We start from the raw sequence: 19,824 nt of genomic DNA, 5'->3' as shown, positions 1-19,824 counted from the left end.
TCACATTCAGCCTCAGGTAAACTATACTTCAATATACAGAGGTGTATTAACTGAGCTGTCTGCAATATCACAATGTATACAGAAGAAAAATATAAATGCAACATGTAAAGTGTTGGTCCCATGTTTCATGAGCTGAACTAAAACATCCCAGAAATGTTCTATATGCACAAAAAGCTTATTTCTCTCAATTTATGAACAAATTTGTCTACATCCCTTTTAGTGAGCATTTCTCCTTTACCAAAATAATCCACCCACCTGACAGGTGTGGCATATTAAGAAGCTGATTAAACAGCATGATCAATCATTACACAGATGTACCTTGTGCTGGGGACAATAAAAGACCTCTAAAATGCGCAGTTGTGTCACAACGCCACAGATATTTCAAGTGTTCAGGGAGCATGCAATTGACATGCTGACTGCAGTAATGTCCACCAGAACCAGATAATTTAATGTTCACTTCTCTAACATAAGCCGCCTCAAATCATTTTAGAGAATTTGGCAGTATGTCCAACCGTCCTTACAACCGCAGACCACATGCACAAATGACAAATTTCTGCACAAACTGTCAGAAACTGTCTCAAGGAAGCACATCTGCATGCTCGTCGTCTTAAGTAGGGTCTTGACCTGACTGCAGTTCAGCATCGGAACAGACTTCAGTGGGAAAATGCTCACCTTCGATGGCCACTGGCACGCTGGAGAAGTGTGCTCTTTACGGATGAATCCCGGTTTCAACTGTACAAGGCAGATAGTATAGCGTTGTGTGGGCGAGTGGTTTGCTGATGTCAACGTTATGAACAGAGTCCACCATGGTGGCGGTGGGGTTATGGTATGGGCAGGCATAAGCTACGGACAGACACCGAACACAATTGCATTTTATTAATGGCAATTTGAATGAACAGAGATACCGTCACTCTGGTTACTGTACCCTGTTAAAGATATGTTTACCGGTCACAAACACAGACATATGAACCATAGCTTGGTGTTAACAGACAACCATCAGGTAGCTAACATAAGTAGAGTGCCGATGGTGAGGGCCAGACATGTGACAACCATCTAACCAGCCTGCAGATTCCTGGATCCACATGTAGGCTGGGAAGATGCCTGCTCACACAGCCAGCAGACGCTCTGAGGATTCCAGCAACAATGAGGTTACTGGTGCCAGCCCAATGTTTCAGGTGAACTAAAGGCTGGATGGACATCAACACCAAGCTGACGGTGAGAGAACTTAACACAAATAAAATACCATTTTACCAATGAATCATGTAACAATGACCCCCCCCCCAAATACAAATAAATAAAATCGACACATCTCTTTGTTAATTTCACTGCACAAACAGAATAAAAGGGACATATTTTAGACAGCCACATTCTCCCCCAAAAAATTCAAGAGGAGCATATATAAAATCAAAGTATGGCAGTTGTCCTGGTTTAACTCCATGTAAACAAAAGTTAAAAGCATTTAAACAGAGGTTAACATATCCGTCTACAGAAATAAAGTTCAGGGCATTTGAGGTACACCAACTGTTTTGGTTTTGCTGTTCATTTGCCTCTGATGTCTGGAGGACAAGCTTTGGTTTCTTTCTAGAGCATCATTTCCCAACAGCATGTGTAGTTTCTAACAAGCTTGTATTGTTCCCTCATAATGGAACAATCACTTGGTTTGTAAATGCTCAAGTGTATAAAACAGATCGGTTCTCATCGTCTGGACAGTGGGGTGGCCCATCAAGTCAGTCACACAGTCAGGAAGGGATGCTCCAATGGGAGGGAAAAAATACTAAGTTAGGTGTTTTCCCTCAAATCATCTCTGGTCCCTCAACACTTCCATAGTCAACACCTTACCCGACAAACAAAGATCACGTTACATCCACTGATCTCCAGATAACCATTATCGACCACATTCGTCACTGACCAGAACTGTAGTCCCGCAGTTACATTACATATATTATAAACCCCTACCACCTGCACACCCACCCACCCAACCAGCATGCTCTTCCAAGTACCATGGGCATTATGCGTGACAAAGGTGTGAGCAATCATTTAGCACTTACTGAGTGTTCCCTCCATTTACAACTTGAAGACAGTTCCAAAAACAGTTCACCATTTGAAATGCCATGGCATGCTGAAATGCTGCCTTTGGCTGTCATTAAACTTTAGAAAAAATGTTTACAATCCAATAGCAATTAAAAGTTAATTATCACCATGGCCTCGACATTTCATTTACCAAAAACAAAAATCAATGGCTGTGGCCTATTGAGGCGGTTTACAAACGCAGCTTTAGGCTTTTAGCACAAGTAATTACTTCTCCATAGACACAGGCTCTTCACGCTTTCAACGTTTCAAAAGAAGTCACTTTAGGGCTGTGTAACAAATACAGATGTCTTCAGCCCGAGAGGGCGGATGCAACCGCCTGACTCACTTTCTCACCTATCAGTTAGTGCTTCCACCTCTCTCCTACTTTGCTCTACCCTCCCCAATCGACTCGCATCTGGCCAAGGGTGGGAGGATGGCGTGAGAGACAGATCAAATATTTCCTTCAGCAGCAGCAGCAGCAGCAAAAAAAAAAAAGACTTCCACCGAAAAGACAACGTTACTACTGACAACAGTTTATTTAGGAGAACATGTCTATTTCTCGGAGGCTAGGTCAGGGATGATCAGTGCATGATGGATTTTGCTACAAACCCATTTTGCTCCAACCATATCATTTGAAAGGGGTATCACTGTGTTCCAACAGGACCTCTGAGGCTGGGCTGAAATTGATATCGGAGTCCTTTGTTGACTGGTCTCCAGAACCACCAGTCACTGATCAACACCTATGGAGGCTGTAATATGACCTATATACACACACTATGTTTATGTAGACCTTAGAGTATACTCAAATTGGCCCATATGTTCATTGTATTCTATAAAACCGTGTCTATTTCTACATCCATCTGTTTTACATTTCATGTAAGCATCACAAAACTGAGCCCGTTGGAAACACTGCCCTTGGCCTGCCTTTGTTAGCGAGATCAGCCCTAGTGGGGGGCGTAAGGAGATCCGGAACAGGGAAAAAACCCAATTCAAGACCTCATGACATGGCCAGCCATCATTGTTCAAACAGTTCTGGAAAATAAAACATGGGTCCACAGAGCCAGTCCCAAACCTCAACAATTATAAGAAATGAATCGCTGACAAACAGCTCAGCTTGACAACACACTCATGGGTGGTAGTTCAAGCCCTTGTCGCCAGAAAGAGACAAGAAGTGCTGGCACGAGAGGAAAAATATTAAGGCTGTCCAGGTGCACCGAGCCAATGTTGGGATCAGTTGAAGCCAGCTGGGCTATGGACTAGAACATTGAAAATATTACCAGCACAGTGTAGCAGACCAGGACACCTTCACAGTTTTCTATTCTCAGATAGGAGGGGATGTGGAGTGTCTGTGATCAAATTTGGAGCTGAGCAGACACCATAGTGGTGGGAGTGGTGCTCAGGCTGAGGTCTGTTGGATCATTACCTTTTGGGTAATATTGCAATGGGAGGTATCAAATAATGGTCTAGGGACCTCCAAGGGCATAACTACAGACCTCATAATGACTAACTATTTTACACACTGAAATTCATTTTGCAAAACATTTCTCAACTACCAATAACCAGTGGTGTAAAGTACTTAAGTAAAAATACTTGGAAAAACGATACAATTTTTTGAGGTACCGATACTTTATTTATATTTGACTACTTTTACTTCACTGCATTCCAAATTTTTATTCAATACATTTTCCCAGACAGCCAAAAGTACTCGTTACATATTGAATGCTTAAGCAGGACAGGAAAATGGTTCAATTCACACACTTATCAAGAGAACATCCCTGGTCATCTACAGCCTCTGATCTGGCAGACTCACTAAACACAAATGCTTTGTTTGTATATGATGTTGTAGTGTGTCCGTCTGGTTTGCTTAATATAAGGAATTTGAAATTATTTACACTTTTACTTTTGATACTCAAGTATATTTAAAACCAAATACTTTTAGAGTTTCACTCAAGTAATATTTTACTGGGTGACTCACTTCAGTCATTTTCTATTATGGTACCTGTACTTTTACTCAAGTATGACAATTGGGTACTTTCTCCACCACTGCAAAAAAACTCAAGGCAACTGACAGTGCTACTCTTATTTTCTTAATAGGATAGTGCAGTTTATTGCTCACTTGCAGCTTTTTAGGTTTAAAATTGCTGGGATTCAATATCAACACACAGGCAGATCCTAAGCACTTACCTTTAAATTCAAATGTATGTTAGGCATTGTAATCATACGGATGAGTACACAGAGCAGAATTCATGATAGACAGACAATTCTGCAAACCCAACAGAGCTTTGTCCACACCTGCAATGGAAAACTACAGCCTCTTCAGGCATAATAATGCACCCCCACTCAACCAGCTATACACATAGTTTAAGAATACTTCCTCATCATATAGCATGAGGAACTATGAGCAGTTCCATTTACTGGCAGACATTTTAACTCTGACCCCTACAAATTGACCATTTTAAAAACGGTCTTTTGAGCACTTAACGACCAGCACTGTGAAAATGTCTCTGGGGTTTAATTTCAGCAGAAGTGCTAGATCAGCTGCGCTATCGTTTACGGTTTCCTCCAGCGCTCCCCCAAAAGGTAATCTGACAGAAGAGAAAAAAGCGGTGTCCCTGGTGAATTATGAATCTCACCTCCCGTCATGCACCAATGGGTAGGTTATTTTTGGACTCCCTCCTCCCAATAAAATAGTACATTCCATGAATTTAAACATGAGACAGTAAAGTGGCAGTCATCTGTCGAGTGACAGAAAGCCATTGATTTTTGTCCAGAATGGCCGTTTAGTGGATGGTCTATGTTGGGCACATGTGGATCACCACCAAACTTACTTTCCTCGATTCATTGATGGTATATAGTAGTTTTCATCCAATGCTTTGAAACTTCATCCCCAGGACTTGACATATAACACGTTGCTCTTGCTGGTAATTTATGATCAAGCATCGACTTTGTGATGGCCAAGTTGAACATTTGGATAGAAATGTCAAATGCCCTTGAAAAGGTCTAGAGCAGCGAGCGGTTCCCAACCCATTTCCGTTCCGGGAACTACCAAAAAAAAAAAAAAAGTTATGACCACCATTCGTGGAGGTGCAGAATTTAACAAAATATCTTAGCGGTCAAATTAAGACTACATTTTATCAGTGAATGTAATAGTGCTGACCCCATTTAGTCGACTGGTCAATTGTTTGGTTGATAGGCTGTTCGTCGTCCGAGAATTTCTTAGTCGAGCAGTTTTTAAAAAATATATATATTATGGCACGTCTTGATTCACGCCTGTCTGAGTGGACTGATCCATTGCAGAGGCCGCGGGGATGGCACACCAGTAGTACATTAACCGTTAACTCCCATAATTTCAAATCTACAATGTTAGTCTGGTTACCGTAATTTCTGTTAAGGCTTCCAATATATTATTATTACAGTCTTTTACAGTTGTCATTGTCAGAGTGGACACGTATGCAGAGCACACAACCTAGGCTACACTTGAGAGAAAAGTTTGTGTATTTCATTCCATTTACAAGTTGTCAATTTATGAATTGTCTTCTGTTTGTAGCGCTCCAGTCAATGCTGAGTAAGGACGCGCACCTGATTAAACATAGAAGTAGACCTAGGCTACCTGGCCTGCGCGCAAACTTAGGCTTATAAAATGTGCCCATATGGGGATCTGATAGCATTTCTGATTGTCGTAACTCACCACCACTAATGAGCTGTGTAGCTTCTAAGTAATTTTTTCTTCACCTCAAACAGCAAGCAAACGTCTGTTTTTACATCCATTGAGAATGACAATTCAGTGGTTCTTCCTATAAAAGTAGTGTCGTACTGCAACACAGCTTGCGGGCTGGCGCAAAATTCTTTGGCACGTTATTTAAGTGTCAGCCATTGTTGCCAGTAATGCTAGTTAGTGCAAGTTTGACCACCAAAGGGCATCTTTGAGAAGCATTTGACTGTTTTTAATATTGGTTGTATGAGAGAATGTAACTTTTTTTGTAAGAACATAGTATATGGGATTGATTGTAAGAAATGTAGCTTAATTAATTTGATTAATATTATGGTGTTTCTATTCCAAGAAAAATTCAAACCGAAACCCTCAGGGTTTCCGTTAGGAATATATGGCGCTGTACAACGTGACCGCGAGCGAAGAGCAAAATAATCCACACCCTAATTGTAGGCTAACCAATGTAGACTATTTCAAAAATCTTTCCAGCTCTATCCCTCGATAACCACTCAACGTAAAAGGGATACTGTGAAAACGTCAAAATAGGCCTACACGATTACTTTTTATCCCTTGAGCAAATAGCCAACAGCTGTGTGTGTCCGGAGCGGGAAACTGAGGGTACAGAATAATTATACAATGTTGCAAGTTTGATAGTGCAATTCAGGCTGGACCAAGTTGATAGTTGATACAATGTTTCAAGTTCCTTGCAGAGAGGTGATGCTTAGCCAATGTAATTTATTTTGTATCAGGATATTTTCTACCTGCAGGCTGCAATGTTTATATTTGTTGTCTTTATGTAGGCTATTTTTACATACAGTAGTTTGCCATGGCAATAGGTTACTTTTAGATATGTATAATAAGAATTTAGATTTTGATAGAATTTGTATTAATCACATGAAAATGATTGAGATACGAAGACTTTTATAAAATAAATTAAACTGTTCAACGAAAATGTGCATATGAAAATCCTAACTGGCACGCACGCAGATCGGTAGAAATGGTAAGATAAATTGGCACTCCAAAAGCCTTTATACGATTGAGACATGGTTTGTGTATGCGTGACATTCAGAGGGTGAACGGGCAAGACAAAATATTTAAGTGCCTTTGAACGGGGTATGGTAGTAGGTGCCAGGCGCATTAATGTCAACATTAGCCAGCATCCTCGTGGAACACTTTCGACACTGTCCATACCCTGACAAATTGAGCCTGTTCTGGAGGGGGGGGGGCAACAATATTAATTAGGTGTTCTTAATGTTTTATACACAGTGTATACTCAACTTGTGTCTGGAGGGGGGAAAGAAACGTTTTTTTTTTTTTTTTATGTGTGGACCACATGTAGTACCCCCGCGGACCACAGGTTTAAATCCACTGGTATAGAGAGGGAGTCGGAGATCGACTACTTTTTACCTGGTTTATACATGGGAAGAAAATGTACAGAAAAGTGAGAAGGCTCTAATATTTGCCAGGCCAATGTAAACATGCTAGTGATGGTAGCACCAGAGCTTTGGGACACACACAATCCCCGAACTTGACTTGCCTTTCTACCCTGCCTGGCTAGAAGAGTCGCCCAGTATACAAATGCGGAGATGTGCCAGCGCACATTCATAGGAAGCAAATGTTTAAATTCACAGATCTCAGAAAGTGATTTTTTCCCCAGAGACTGAGCTTTAACGGCAAAAAAGAGATTTTGGCCCCAGGCGATGCCAGCGTCTGGGTCAGCCTCAATAGAATTGTTTTATTTTATTTATTTTGCTTTTAATTTCCTGTCCGTCACGTTTCTTCCGCCCAGAGCAGTTTTTGCCCTGAATAGACCCTACCCTCACAGAGCTCTTCCAAAGGCTACTCGCTCGGCCGGCCAACTAGGCTATCTGATTACTGAACATGACGTCTCTGAAGTGGGGGAACATCTCAGAACAAGCTTATGGGTGTTGAAAAAAGGAGTTTGACTTGACTTTGAAACATATGCCAAAACTGCAAAACATCCAGAGTTACAGCAATGGAAAACCACAGCTGTGAGAAACCGCACCCATCCCTGTTCTCTGCAGTGCTTGGGATCATTTCAGGATTAGTATCGCTTCCCATCACAATGGGACAACCATGCATCCACCTGAGCCTGGGGCTGCAGAGTGGAGTGGTGGTAGAGGCAGGTTACGGGTTCAGACGGTGGGTGGGATGCTGCATCCTCTTAGTCTGGATAAGGTATCTTCTGGCAGCCGCTCCAGTAATAATACCATCCACTTCCAAGACGTAAAGCTGAGAGATGGCATCAACCCCTGTTTGTTTAAGACATTCTCCTCAGTGCAGAGGCTCAGTGCCAAACTCCAGAGACTGGGGCCCCTTCTCCCCATCCCAAGGATATAGAGATATCATGCTTCAATCAGGTCCGAGTTAGCAGTGCTTTTTCCCCCAGATAATAGGCAATGGAGGACTCCTAATGAGTGCAAACGCCTTTCTGTTGCTGTGGTGAAGGGAAAGGGAATAATAGAAATAAATGAAGGAAAGCTGGGGAAATTAAACCAAAGACAAGCGCAAACAATAGCAGAGCAAATGATCCCATAATATAGAGGTAAATGATATCAGTCTCAGTTCCACTGCACAGTCAGAGCATTAAGAAAAGGGATAGAGGATGAAGTTCCTGCATGTAGACTTACTGCATGTAATAAATAGTACATGTCAATTGACAGAGGTAAAAGGGAGATAGAGATGTAGAAACAGATACATAGCCATAGGTATAAATCACATCCATATACATTTGAGAAGGTAATTCATTATGAGACGAAGTGTCGGGAATTATGAACGGCATCAAATATAGGCAGAAGGTAGTACTTTACAAAAGCCCTTAGTCTGCGAAACAAAATAATGAAATGGATAATACTGTATTACTTACAGTGAATACAACACTACTACACTGCAGACATTGCTTTTGCATTGCAATGGGTCCAAAAAAGCAATTCAGTGGAATGTAGTGGACAACATTGCAGCAAGGTGGGTGTTAGGACATCGCAATGAAGGAACTTGAATGTTGACCTGCCATTTACCGTAAATATATTTTGGTCTCGAGCTGCTTTTTTTGGTACGGTGCACTATGGGTATGCCGAAAGAGTGAAGGCATAGCAAGACTAATCACAAATGTTACTTCAGGACACAGTGCAGGTCGACAAGCAAATCAAACCCTACTTGCCTCAAGGTCATTGACGCAACTTGTTCAATGCTACGATTTCTTCTTTGTTTTGATGGCATCATTACTCTAAGGAAAATATACATCTTTATTTTGCTGTAAAAGTGCAGGAAGAACAGATGGACAGAGAAAGAGGGAGAAAGCAGGTCTGATGAGTTCCATGTGGAAACGATATGATTGAAGCAGCAACTTGAGGCCTTGATGCCTGCCACATCCTTTGATTCCAAACAGAAAAACACACACACACACACACTTCTGTGATTTGCTTTGCCAGTGGACAAAAAAGGGGGAACATTACCTTGCCATGACAACAAAAGCAGCCAAGGCACGGCCCCTTGTGTTCCTCTCCTTTACAACTCCCTGCGGTGTAACACAGATGAGAGCAGAGAGCCAAAGCAGTACACACCTGCAGCTACATACCTCTCAGACACTGGGCTGGGGGAGAAGACAAGGCTGGGGGAGAAGACAAGGCTTGGGGAGAAGACAAGGCTTGGGGAGAAGACATGGCTTGGGGAGAGGACAAGGCTGGGGGAGCAAAAGAGAAAGCTAGAGTACACGTAAGAGCATAGGAAGTGTACAAGGAGCTGGTACAATGCATTGAAGGTGTAAATGTTGAGGGAAGTATTACAGTTGTTTGGCATCAGTCTGCCATAACACAAACCGTATATAGAGAATGCTGGAGATTGTCAGGGAATGTGCAGAGCGCTGAGGGGTGGGGAAGGGGCTAGTGGCCGCTGTGGGGAGGGATGAATTAAGAGTAAATAGTGAGATGAGGGGACATGACTCCCGTATTAGAGAGGGAGGGAAGGTGACAATAACAGACAAGCCTGCATGCTCCTCCTCTCACTAGCCTCCAACATATTTTAGATTCCGATAATTCTGTGACTCTCGCGCCCCGCCTCACTCGGAACCAAATACGTAAGGGACTTAAAATGAAACGTTTGCTGTGGTTTAAGTGGTGGACCGCTCAAAGCTAAAATATCCCATTTAGAAGACAGGGAGCAAGGTTTCTTAGTTGAGGACATTCACAACATTTCAGAGGAAGTGCTAGAACTAAACATGGTGAGACAGGACTTACTGAGGTGAAGGCCAGGAGCTCTTCTTCAGTCAGCTTATGGATTGGGTTGTTTTTCTGGAAATCAGTGCTGCAAGACAGAGACATGACACACTAATGAACATGAAGTTATAAATCGGATACAAGCCCGTCTCTGCCTTCCCCCTATTGATTGCAGTGTTCTCCCGTACATTGATGCTCCAACGTGATTTGTTTCCCTATCTATTGATTGCAGTGTTCTCCCGTACATTGATGCTCCAACGTGATTTGTTTCCCTATCTATTGATTGCAGTGTTCTCCCGTACATTGATGCTCCAACGTGATTTGTTTCCCTATCTATTGATTTATTAACAGTCAAGTGCTATTGTTCATTTCGTTGACGACCCATCAGTGCATTGGCCATTAGACAGAATTGCCTGTGCTATGATAGAAAGAGCTTTCATTGTCCCCGAGTCTATGAGACCATTCATCTACAGGTAACTGCCAAAATAAAGGAATACAAAGTATATTGAAAGCAGGTGCTTCCATACAGGTGTGGTTCCTGAGTTAATTAAGCAATTAACACCCAATTATGCTTAGGGTCATGTATAAAAATGCCCAGTTGGCAATTATTTTGGCTACCATGGCTGGAAGAAGAGATCTCAAAGGAGCATGGGGGTTTAAAGGATGTGTGTGTGTGTGTGTGTGTGTGTGTGTGTGTGTGTGTGTGTGTGTGTGTGTGTCACCAGATCTCAACCCAATTGAACACTGATGGGAGATTCTGGAGCGGCGCCTTGATACAGCGGTTTCCACCACCATCAACTAAACACCAAATGAGGGAATTACTAGTGGAAGAATAGTGTTGCATCCCTCCAATAAAGTTCCAGACAAGAATTTATGCCAAGGCGCATTGAAGCTGTTTTGGCGGCTCATGGGGATCCAACGCCCAAATATGACACTGTTGGTGTTTCCTTTATTTTGGCAGTGACATGCACATCACTGCACCGTCTGAGGCGCGATTGGTGTCAGAATAAATAGTGTTTGTTCTTTTTGATTAACAATTCAGAGTGGTTTTGCAATCCCGCAGCCATGTGCCTGCAAAGGCCAATCAGCATTAGGCAGGTGGACAATACTCCCATGGGCACAACACACTGACCTAGACAAGGCAGAGGGCCAGAGAGTGGTTTACTCTCCTTCATTTTACTGATCTGAAAACACTAAATAAAAGCAATGTGGAGAATGGCTACCAAGAATTAGTTTTCACTTGTCAAGCAGCCATTTTAGACTACTGAGATGCACCCGTAAAAGGTATAAAACCAAAGCCTGAATGGAAACTTCTGTGGCCAGCTACAAAACCAGAGCAGGTTTTGGCAGGAGGGGAGAAGTCAAGTTGGGGGTGTTAGGGGAGTCTGTTTTCCAGACCAAAGAGGACTTTGATTTCAGGAAAATTAGATTCAATAATAACCAGCAGTTCTTTACAAATTGTGTTTCTTATTTTCCCACTTTAACATAGTTGAGTATAGTCTGCCAGGTGAGAGATGTCCATCTGTGTGTGTGTGTGTGTGTGTGTGTGTGTGTGTGTGTGTGTGTGTGTGTGTGTGTGTGTGTGTGTGGTGTGGAGTGACCTGTGGAAAAGCCACAGAGTTCGCAGGGTTCTCTTGGAACCCTTCAGTAGTACTAAATGAATACGGCCACTTAGAGGAATTTTTGACATGATAAATCACGTACCACACCAAACCAGCAAAAAATATTTACATATTTCATTCCTTTTGAACAGCTGTTATGGTTTCCTCTTCCACATTATTCAATTTAACCAAAGAAATCAAGCAATTTCACCTATTTAGTCCTTTGGTTGACTGAACTTTTTTGATTACACTTACAATTTCTGAAAATGTAATGGTGCAGCGCCAAGTTCTATGATTAGAGTTTGTTTATTAAAAAAGGTACATTTACTCCCCAGTTATGAAGGACAGATCTTAACGGACATTCTTCTTAAAACCTTTTAGAACAGTCATTGAATAATTGTAAACAGGAAAGATCTGGCCCTGGTTTTCTGACTAACGGGGGATCTTCAAACATGGATTTGATGACAGCATTATCATCCGTAATTGTTTTTTGGCACCAGGCCAGTAGTCCACAGGTCCATTATGGGTAGGAGGTGGATGGAGAAAGGCAACAGTGGTTTTTGGCCAGGCTGGGGCAGTCATTCTTTGTAATGTCATACAGTATGTAGAGAAACCAATACCAGCCAGTGCCATTGACATCTAGTTCCTTAGTTTTTTTTACCGGCAGGTGGTTGTAGGGGGTGTGCCCGGGAGTTGCCAGGCCCCCAGGAATGGCAGTAACCCAAGTCCAGGGAAGAGAAGGGATAATCCAGACAGGGTCACATTCCCAAAGCTCAGTCGAACGGCGTGAACTCACTGATACACTACGCCTGGGAATGGTAGGGGAGAGCAGGAGCACAGGGCTGGAAGTGGTGGACTCCCAATATTCTACACAAGTGCAGTGTCAAGTATGTGAGTGCGAGCTTGTGTATACACTGGTGTGTGTGTAACTGTGTGTGTGTACACGTTAATAGTATTGAATCTGTGCCGTTTGACTTGGTGCATAGATATGACCTTTTATCCTTTGCAACCTATCAAGTCAGAGGAATGGCAACAAAACTCAAAAAAGTATCGGGAGGAAAGTATTTGATACAAACACAGCATCGGTGTACTATATTAAGCTTATATATTGAAGTTGGGTGTTTTACAATGATTTTACCAACTTTCTCTCTTGCTTTTCCACCCCATGAAAAAGATGACCTGTTCACCAAAACATTGATATTCCACATTGAACCCAGTCAAAGATTACAGGCCAGACATTCAATCTGGCTATAATGGTTCCTCAACTAAAACAATCACCTTTACACTCTGCTATTTTCCCCTCTGGGATGATTGACCAGATGCCGTTAAAGAGGGTGTGAGGATGTGTCAGTGTGTGTGCGCACGCAGCTGCAAACAACCCTAAATGCTACCGTGCAGAATTGACTTTGACATCCACATTTCGACCCACTCCAGCCAAGACTAATTTCGCACACCATTGTTTTGTGGCTAATTCGCCTCTCCTTTCCACGGCTACACCCTAAACATGCACACAAATCCCTCTTGACAACAAAGTGATGTGGTTAGGGTCATTTGGAGGGTTGAAGAGTAGCAGGATACACATTGAGTGTTATGCAGGTACTGTAGGTGAAGTTTTAAAAACTGCTTTGAAAACCTCTCAGCAGTTCTGCATGGTCACCGGACCACAGAGAGAAGGGAGTTGTGGGAAGCATCCTTGGACATTCAGCAGACTAAAGGGGAAAACTCAAAAAGATAACATGTCAGCTATTCAAATCACAAAGGATGGTTTCTCTTACCCCAAAACGGCATGGCACAGAATTCCAGGGAGTTTAAGTCATTATTAACCATGGCGACAGGGGTTTTCGGGTGTATTATTGCATTACAGATAAGCGGGAAGCTGGTGTGCTACCCCCTCACATGACCCACACCAATCCCCGCCCTGAGACCAGCGGTTAATCCATTTTCAACGACCAGTCAATCCATTTATATCGCAGCCCAGCGGAATTATGTTGGCTAATTATTCCACGCCTACAATTTAGTCACTTAACAGGCGCGAGGCGAGATGAAGACTTTTTAACCAGCCTTCTCACACATGCCCAATTAAAGAGCAACATCAAAATGTGGCCCCAGAGGATGACGTGTAGCTGGGTTGGTTGTGTTCCCACAACATGTAGACTGACTCTGCACTATAGGGTCATTGAGCACCTATGTGCCAGGAGTCTCCTCTAGATCCTAGCCCATTGAAGGGAGGGAAATGAAGGGACAAACTGCAGAAGGAAGTGGTGCTCTTTGATACGACTGTCTCTAGAGACGTACAGGGAATTTACAGAGATTGAATTTGTGAGGAGAAACAATTGTAACATTGATGAGGGCCAAGTGCTGAAGAGGAGTAACGAGTAACACCTGATACTCCCCCTTTGTCCAACCCAAGGCAGAGGTGTGGTTAATACAGCACACAGCCCTGAGGTTCACCCCTGGAGCAGATAGGAGGGGCAAAGCACCAGAGTACCAAAAGAGGACACAAAGCAGAAGGGGGGGACCTGTACCACCCACCATGCTCAGGGGGGAGGGGCCACCCCTATCGCGCAACAGATATACAATGAGAGCTAATGAAGTTGGACCACAGTGTTCACTCTACAATAATCTCGTCCCCTCTCTACATTTCATTTTCTTACCCTTCTTCCCTTCACTTTACCTACCCCCTTTCCCCTCCTTGTCCCTTCTTCCCTTCCTCCGGTTTACCCTTCTCTCACTCCACCTCCCCCCACCCATACCCTTCTTTGTCCCTTCCTGTGCCGCTCATGCTCTTGGCATCTGTCACAGTGAGCTTGGAGGAGAGGCGGAGAGTGAGAGCACTCCCTGAACTCTGAAATCCCTCTGACTCACTCCTAAGCAAAGAAAGAGACAGACAGAGGAGGAGAGAGTCTGCTGGCCTCACCATCGCCTCATTTTGACACCTCTCAGGAGGGGGAGAAAAGCATAGAAAACGCCAGGAGCAAGGACATCACTCTGTAGCAACCATATCAGATAGAGGCTTCGGAAAACAGATCCTAAATGGAACAAAAAAAGAGCAGCCTAAAAAGCATGAAAAGCTGCAATGAAATGAAGCAATAGTAACAGTGATATACTGTTAAGAGCTGTCATAATCCAGTTAAATTATAAAAAGGCATCTATAAAAAGATTTTAACATTGCTGGTAAAGTTTAATTAAATGTATTACATTTGTTTGGAATAGGCCTCTCCCCTGTAGAGGGAGAGGCCTATTCCAAAAGGACTGAAAAACTATACTCGTAAAAAAGGCCCTTTGGCTGGGGCCCCGACAACCAGACTTTAAGAAAAAAAAAGGAATCTAACACGGGCAAGAAGGCAGACTAAAAACAGTTTATAATAAAGTGGTAGAACTAGCAGACCCCAGACACGCACACACACACCATCTTTCCAGTCGGTGGAGCAGTGAAAACGGGGACAGAAGTTCGGCCCACTGTCGTCAATCACCGGGCCTCCCAGCGCACCCTAGAGAACAAAACTACCTCCTCTGTAGACCTTCACATGACCTCTCCATCCCATCCTATCCCTCGCCTGCCACTTGGGAGGCACATCTTTTTTACTGATCATGTTAGTGTCTGGTTTAAGTATCTGGTTTAATAAATGGAAAACCTTGGCTAACCCTTCTCCTTGACTAAGCTTAAATATATTTCACTATATCAATGAGGAGGACGGATGACGGGGTTGCTTATGTATCACCGTTGAAGGATTGTGTTCGACAGCCATCCTTATTTTAGCCCGACATCTTGATTGCTATTGGTGACGTAGATAATAGGTATGTTCATCATTTGATCCTTGTAGTGTCAATAAGGTTAACTGTATTCCACACAAAATGGCCTCCTAGCCCTTGACATCTAGTCTCACAATGGAACAGCCTTGACATTGACAATTGAGACTGTTAGTAACCTTTATTGAGCATTGGGGTTGTATTCACTGAGCTGGCCGGAGTGTGATGTGTTTACATGTAGATGTCGTGTTCGCTCCTTGATGAATGACAAAGTACTTTTTATAACCAGACACTTCAGCTAGAATTACAACGATGTGTGGCCATCCAAGGCATACTATCAAAACCAACTGGGTGGGTGGTGCATTGCATTATGGGTAGTGTATGAACCTGGGTCTCCCAAAGGAGCAACCAATGTCTTAGATCGTGAGACCAAGAGGGAATTCCCTTTTGGTCCGAGGGCAGACACCGGTTTTTAAGTTCGCAGGCAGGGCTATCATCACGTGACCATGAGCAACCATGCTGACTCATATCCGTTACAGTGGCATAGTGTATTATAAGTTAATAAGACTAGTCGACCACTTTACTATGCAATATTCAAAAACATACTATACTCTAGACCAGGGCTGTCAAACTAATTCTGTCCTGGGCACCGCATTTGGTCTTCAACGAGGTCCGGAGGCCCGCACTGAAAATATATTTCCTTGCTGTAAAAATATGCTAAATATATATATATATATATTTTTTTTTACTCAAACCCCATCCGGCCTGGATGCTTGACAGCCTTGCTCTAAATTGACTAGAAGAGTCATGCCCATAGACACAAATCATAGTTATGATTTTGTGTTACTTATTTCTTGACTACTACTTTGAGTACTACTAGTCTAACCCTGCAAGTGTAGATCGCTTAGGTGACTGACTTAACTAGTTCATAGATCATAGTGTTTCGTCTTACCAGATTCCCAGGATTACGGCCTGCTCCTCACCGCTGAGGTCCGGCATCTGGTACTGTCCAGGCTCAGCAAGGTTGATCTGGTTCAACACAGTGTCATCACTGAGGTCATGGTCCTGTTGGGCCAAACACATACCAGACAGCTCAGCAAGGGGTTACTAGCACATCCTTCAAATAATAGCATATCATGACCGCAGGCAGGCAACCATAGAAAGGTAAGGCGTCCTTTTAAGTGGTTCTCCAACGTCAGTGACTAAAAGTGATGGATTCATGGAGTTGGGAGTGAAAGTTGAGGCAGGGCTTTTTTTGGAGAGATTACTTTTCCAGGGGAGTGATGGCTACTTCCTCAGGTCAAAAAGCACTCTCTCACACTTTCCCCCCTCGGACTCCTCTTTATCATCCTTAACTCTGCATCTCTAGGTTACTTTCCTCTTTTTTTGTCTTATGTAATTGGAATGTGACTGACCCATTTAGATTTGGTTCCAGGAGAAAAATCTAAACGTCTTGCTTCAAAAGAAAGAGTCTGCTACCATGCACAGCTTGTGAACACATGGATGCACTCACCCAACCACTCAAACATACCCCTAAAAAAAATGTCAGAGCTCATGATTACTGTGAACTGAAATCACAGTAAACAAAAGGGGATGCGTGGTTTGGCCAATTTCTTGACTTGTAAACAAGTCTAAGGCACACACAAGGCAAACAGTGAAAAAGTCCAACAGCCCACCACCCAAATTCTCTGGCCAGCATAAACACCCTGTAGGGTTTAACTGTCAGGAACACCCAGGAAAATGGCACCATCTTGAAGGGTTTGGAAGTCCAGAGTTCCTGGTTCCCTGTGGCCCTTGAAAAGAGGAAGCTAACGATGCCCTGCGTCACAGGCTGCACCTGTCCGCCAGGTGTCTGGGTCAGAATACACACCCATGGTTACACTCACACGGACCCACACTTAGGAAAACAAAGGTCAGCCCACCAAAGTAAGCCATCTACAGGATGGCTGACTGACTCAGTGGTGGTTTTATCATGCATTCACCTGCATCCACTCCAGATATCACAGAGACAGTTAAATGTTCAAAACCAAAATAGTTGTTCCATTTGCTTTCCCTATTGTAATTCCCCCCTTCCCTGTGATGTTCTCCTAATCGTTTTACCCCCGTCTGCTTTCCCTCACCAGCTGATAAAAGAACCAGCCATCTGTGGCAAATCTGGAGCTTAATCCCAGATTGTCTTTTTGCATCAAGTGCCTCTACTTTATCTGCATTTCTGACTGAAACCCTCCTCAATGGTGCATGACACGCAATGTTCCATAGGACAGAAAGAACACGTCACAATTCAAGAACCTGCTTTTGTTGAAGAATGAATCCTAATTCCTTTTTTTGACTGACTAAGTGCTTTGTCTGCATATTATAACGTAGACTTGACAATTGATCAAAGTACACAGAAAGGTTGTGTCTACACTTAGTGCAAGCTATTACAGTAATACTGGGTGGGTACACTTGGTATTTCTTAAATACAGTATCCAGAGTATTTGTACCATGCACATACCTCTCACGCAGTCATTGGTTCTTACATTTCATATACAGGGTTGGCATTTCTCAGCTCAGATTGAAAGTAAGTATTTCATGGTATAAGAGTATTGTATGTTCATGCCACCATTTTCATGCCATTGAGAAGGTCTTATCTCAGAGGAAGACGGGGTCAATTGTTACTGGGGTCTCACCCTGCTGCCTATGTTATGTGGTGCTATTTCTCTCCGTCTCTCCATTCCAGCCAGCCAGTGAGCTCTGGCTAATGGGGCTTGATTGAGCCCATTTACCCCCCCCCCCCCCCCCCCCTTAGCCTGTAATGAGAGCATTAGTGGTCTGAGAAGCAGAGCCCGGGAGCAAGCAGGATCCCCACCACAGACAGGAGGACGTAGGATCAGTCATTGTGTGGAATGTCCAGTACTGTTCATTTCATCACCAAAATAGTGACAGAAATTAGTCAAACACTTCTTTCAGTGGCAATTGAAGAGACGGTAACTGACTAAAAATATATATATACATATATATATATTTTTTTCATTTGGGTTGAGGAAAATGAGACTAAATTACTAAAATCTGACTAGTAAGTCGACAATATAAGAGTTGAATGATTGAGATCTTTTCAGTATTATTTGCAATTTGGTGGCAACAAATCATTGATGCAAATAAGAAACATGAAGTGGGTACTCTCCCAGTGGTAAAAGCTCCCGGTTGAAAAGAGGGCCATGTTTGGAGCCACTTTACTTAATGTAGACCGATTGCAACATTTCCATGGGAAATTACCTCAAGAGACATCTGTAAGCACATCATCCCAATATATAGGTAGGCTGATAACAGATTGATAATGCTAGCAAGTAGTTTGCTACAACCTATCAGACCACTACTTATAACACTTTAAATTATAACTTTGATTACAATATACAGCGCATGACCAAAAGAATGTGGAGACCTACTCGTCAAAAATCTTGTTCCAAAATCAAGGGCATTAATATGGTGTTGGCCACCCCTTTGCTGCTATAACAGACTCCACTCTTCTGGGAAGGCTTTCCACTATATGTTGGAACATTGCTGCGTGGAATTGCTTCATTCAGCCACAAGGACATTAGTGAGGTTGGGCACTGATGTTGTGCGATCCCACACTGATCTCGACAAACCATTACTATATGGACCTTGCTTTGTGCACAGGGGCATTGTCATGCTGAAACAGGAAAGGGCCTTCCCCAAACTGTTGCCGCAAAGTTGGAAGCACAGAATCATCTAGAATGCCATTGTATATTGTAGCGGTAAGATTCCCTTTACGGTTCGAACCCAGGCTGTTGCGAAGCCGGCCGCGACCTGGAGACCCATGAGGCGACGCACAGTTGGCCCAGCGTCATCCAGGTTAGGGGAGGGTTTGGCCGGCTGGGATGTCCTTGTCCCACTGCGCTCCACCTACTCCTCTAGCGACTCCTGTGGCGAGCCGGGTTTAATTTTATTTATCTATTATTGAGCTCAAAAGCAACTATATTAAGACAAAAGATATTTGACACGGCTTTGAGATTCATGAGTCTTCGGATTAGGTTGCTTTATTATGAATGCCTGCTTGGACACGTTAGATGAAACAACGTATTTATTGAATAGCCCACCATCTCAGTAGTCTATTACACTGTCGAAAGCACTGAATGACTTCATAAGATGAATGACCAATTATAGTGTGTGATGCTGTGGGGAAGAAGAAAAAAAATGTGCCACCAAATCGTGGGCTGGTGACACCAACTCAAAAAGTTGGTGGCACTGGGGAAAATGTTAGTCTGGAGCCCTGTCAAAGTGTTTAATGTTTTTTTTTAATCTGCTGCAGAGTAATGTGTTCTGCCAATTTGGCTGTTGGGAAGAGAATCATGCGATAGGATGTTATGCAGATAAATACGTTGGTAAGACAACGCTATGTACAGTTGAAGTCAGAAGTTTACATACACAAGTGGCCCACTGTTTGTCATTTTGACAGTAG

General features: G+C 43.0%; 1 protein-coding gene across 1 annotated transcript in view; it reads right to left on the bottom strand.

Annotated features, from left to right (window-relative positions):
- The window catches only part of ttc27 (tetratricopeptide repeat domain 27), a 122,131-nt gene that overhangs the window by 58,161 nt on the left and 44,146 nt on the right, over positions 1 to 19,824 (bottom strand). Inside the window, exons 8-9 of the mRNA XM_055902268.1 lie at positions 16,318 to 16,430; positions 10,036 to 10,102 (exon numbers count right to left, since the gene is read on the bottom strand). Coding sequence (XP_055758243.1) covers positions 10,036 to 10,102; positions 16,318 to 16,430 — 180 coding nt within the window. The remainder of the gene's footprint in view (positions 1 to 10,035; positions 10,103 to 16,317; positions 16,431 to 19,824) is intronic.

This window comes from Salvelinus fontinalis, chromosome 37, assembly GCF_029448725.1.
Source record: "Salvelinus fontinalis isolate EN_2023a chromosome 37, ASM2944872v1, whole genome shotgun sequence".
NCBI lineage: Eukaryota > Metazoa > Chordata > Actinopteri > Salmoniformes > Salmonidae > Salvelinus > Salvelinus fontinalis.
Note: the sequence above shows the minus strand (reverse complement) of the source record. Positions and strands in the feature narration are given on the sequence as shown.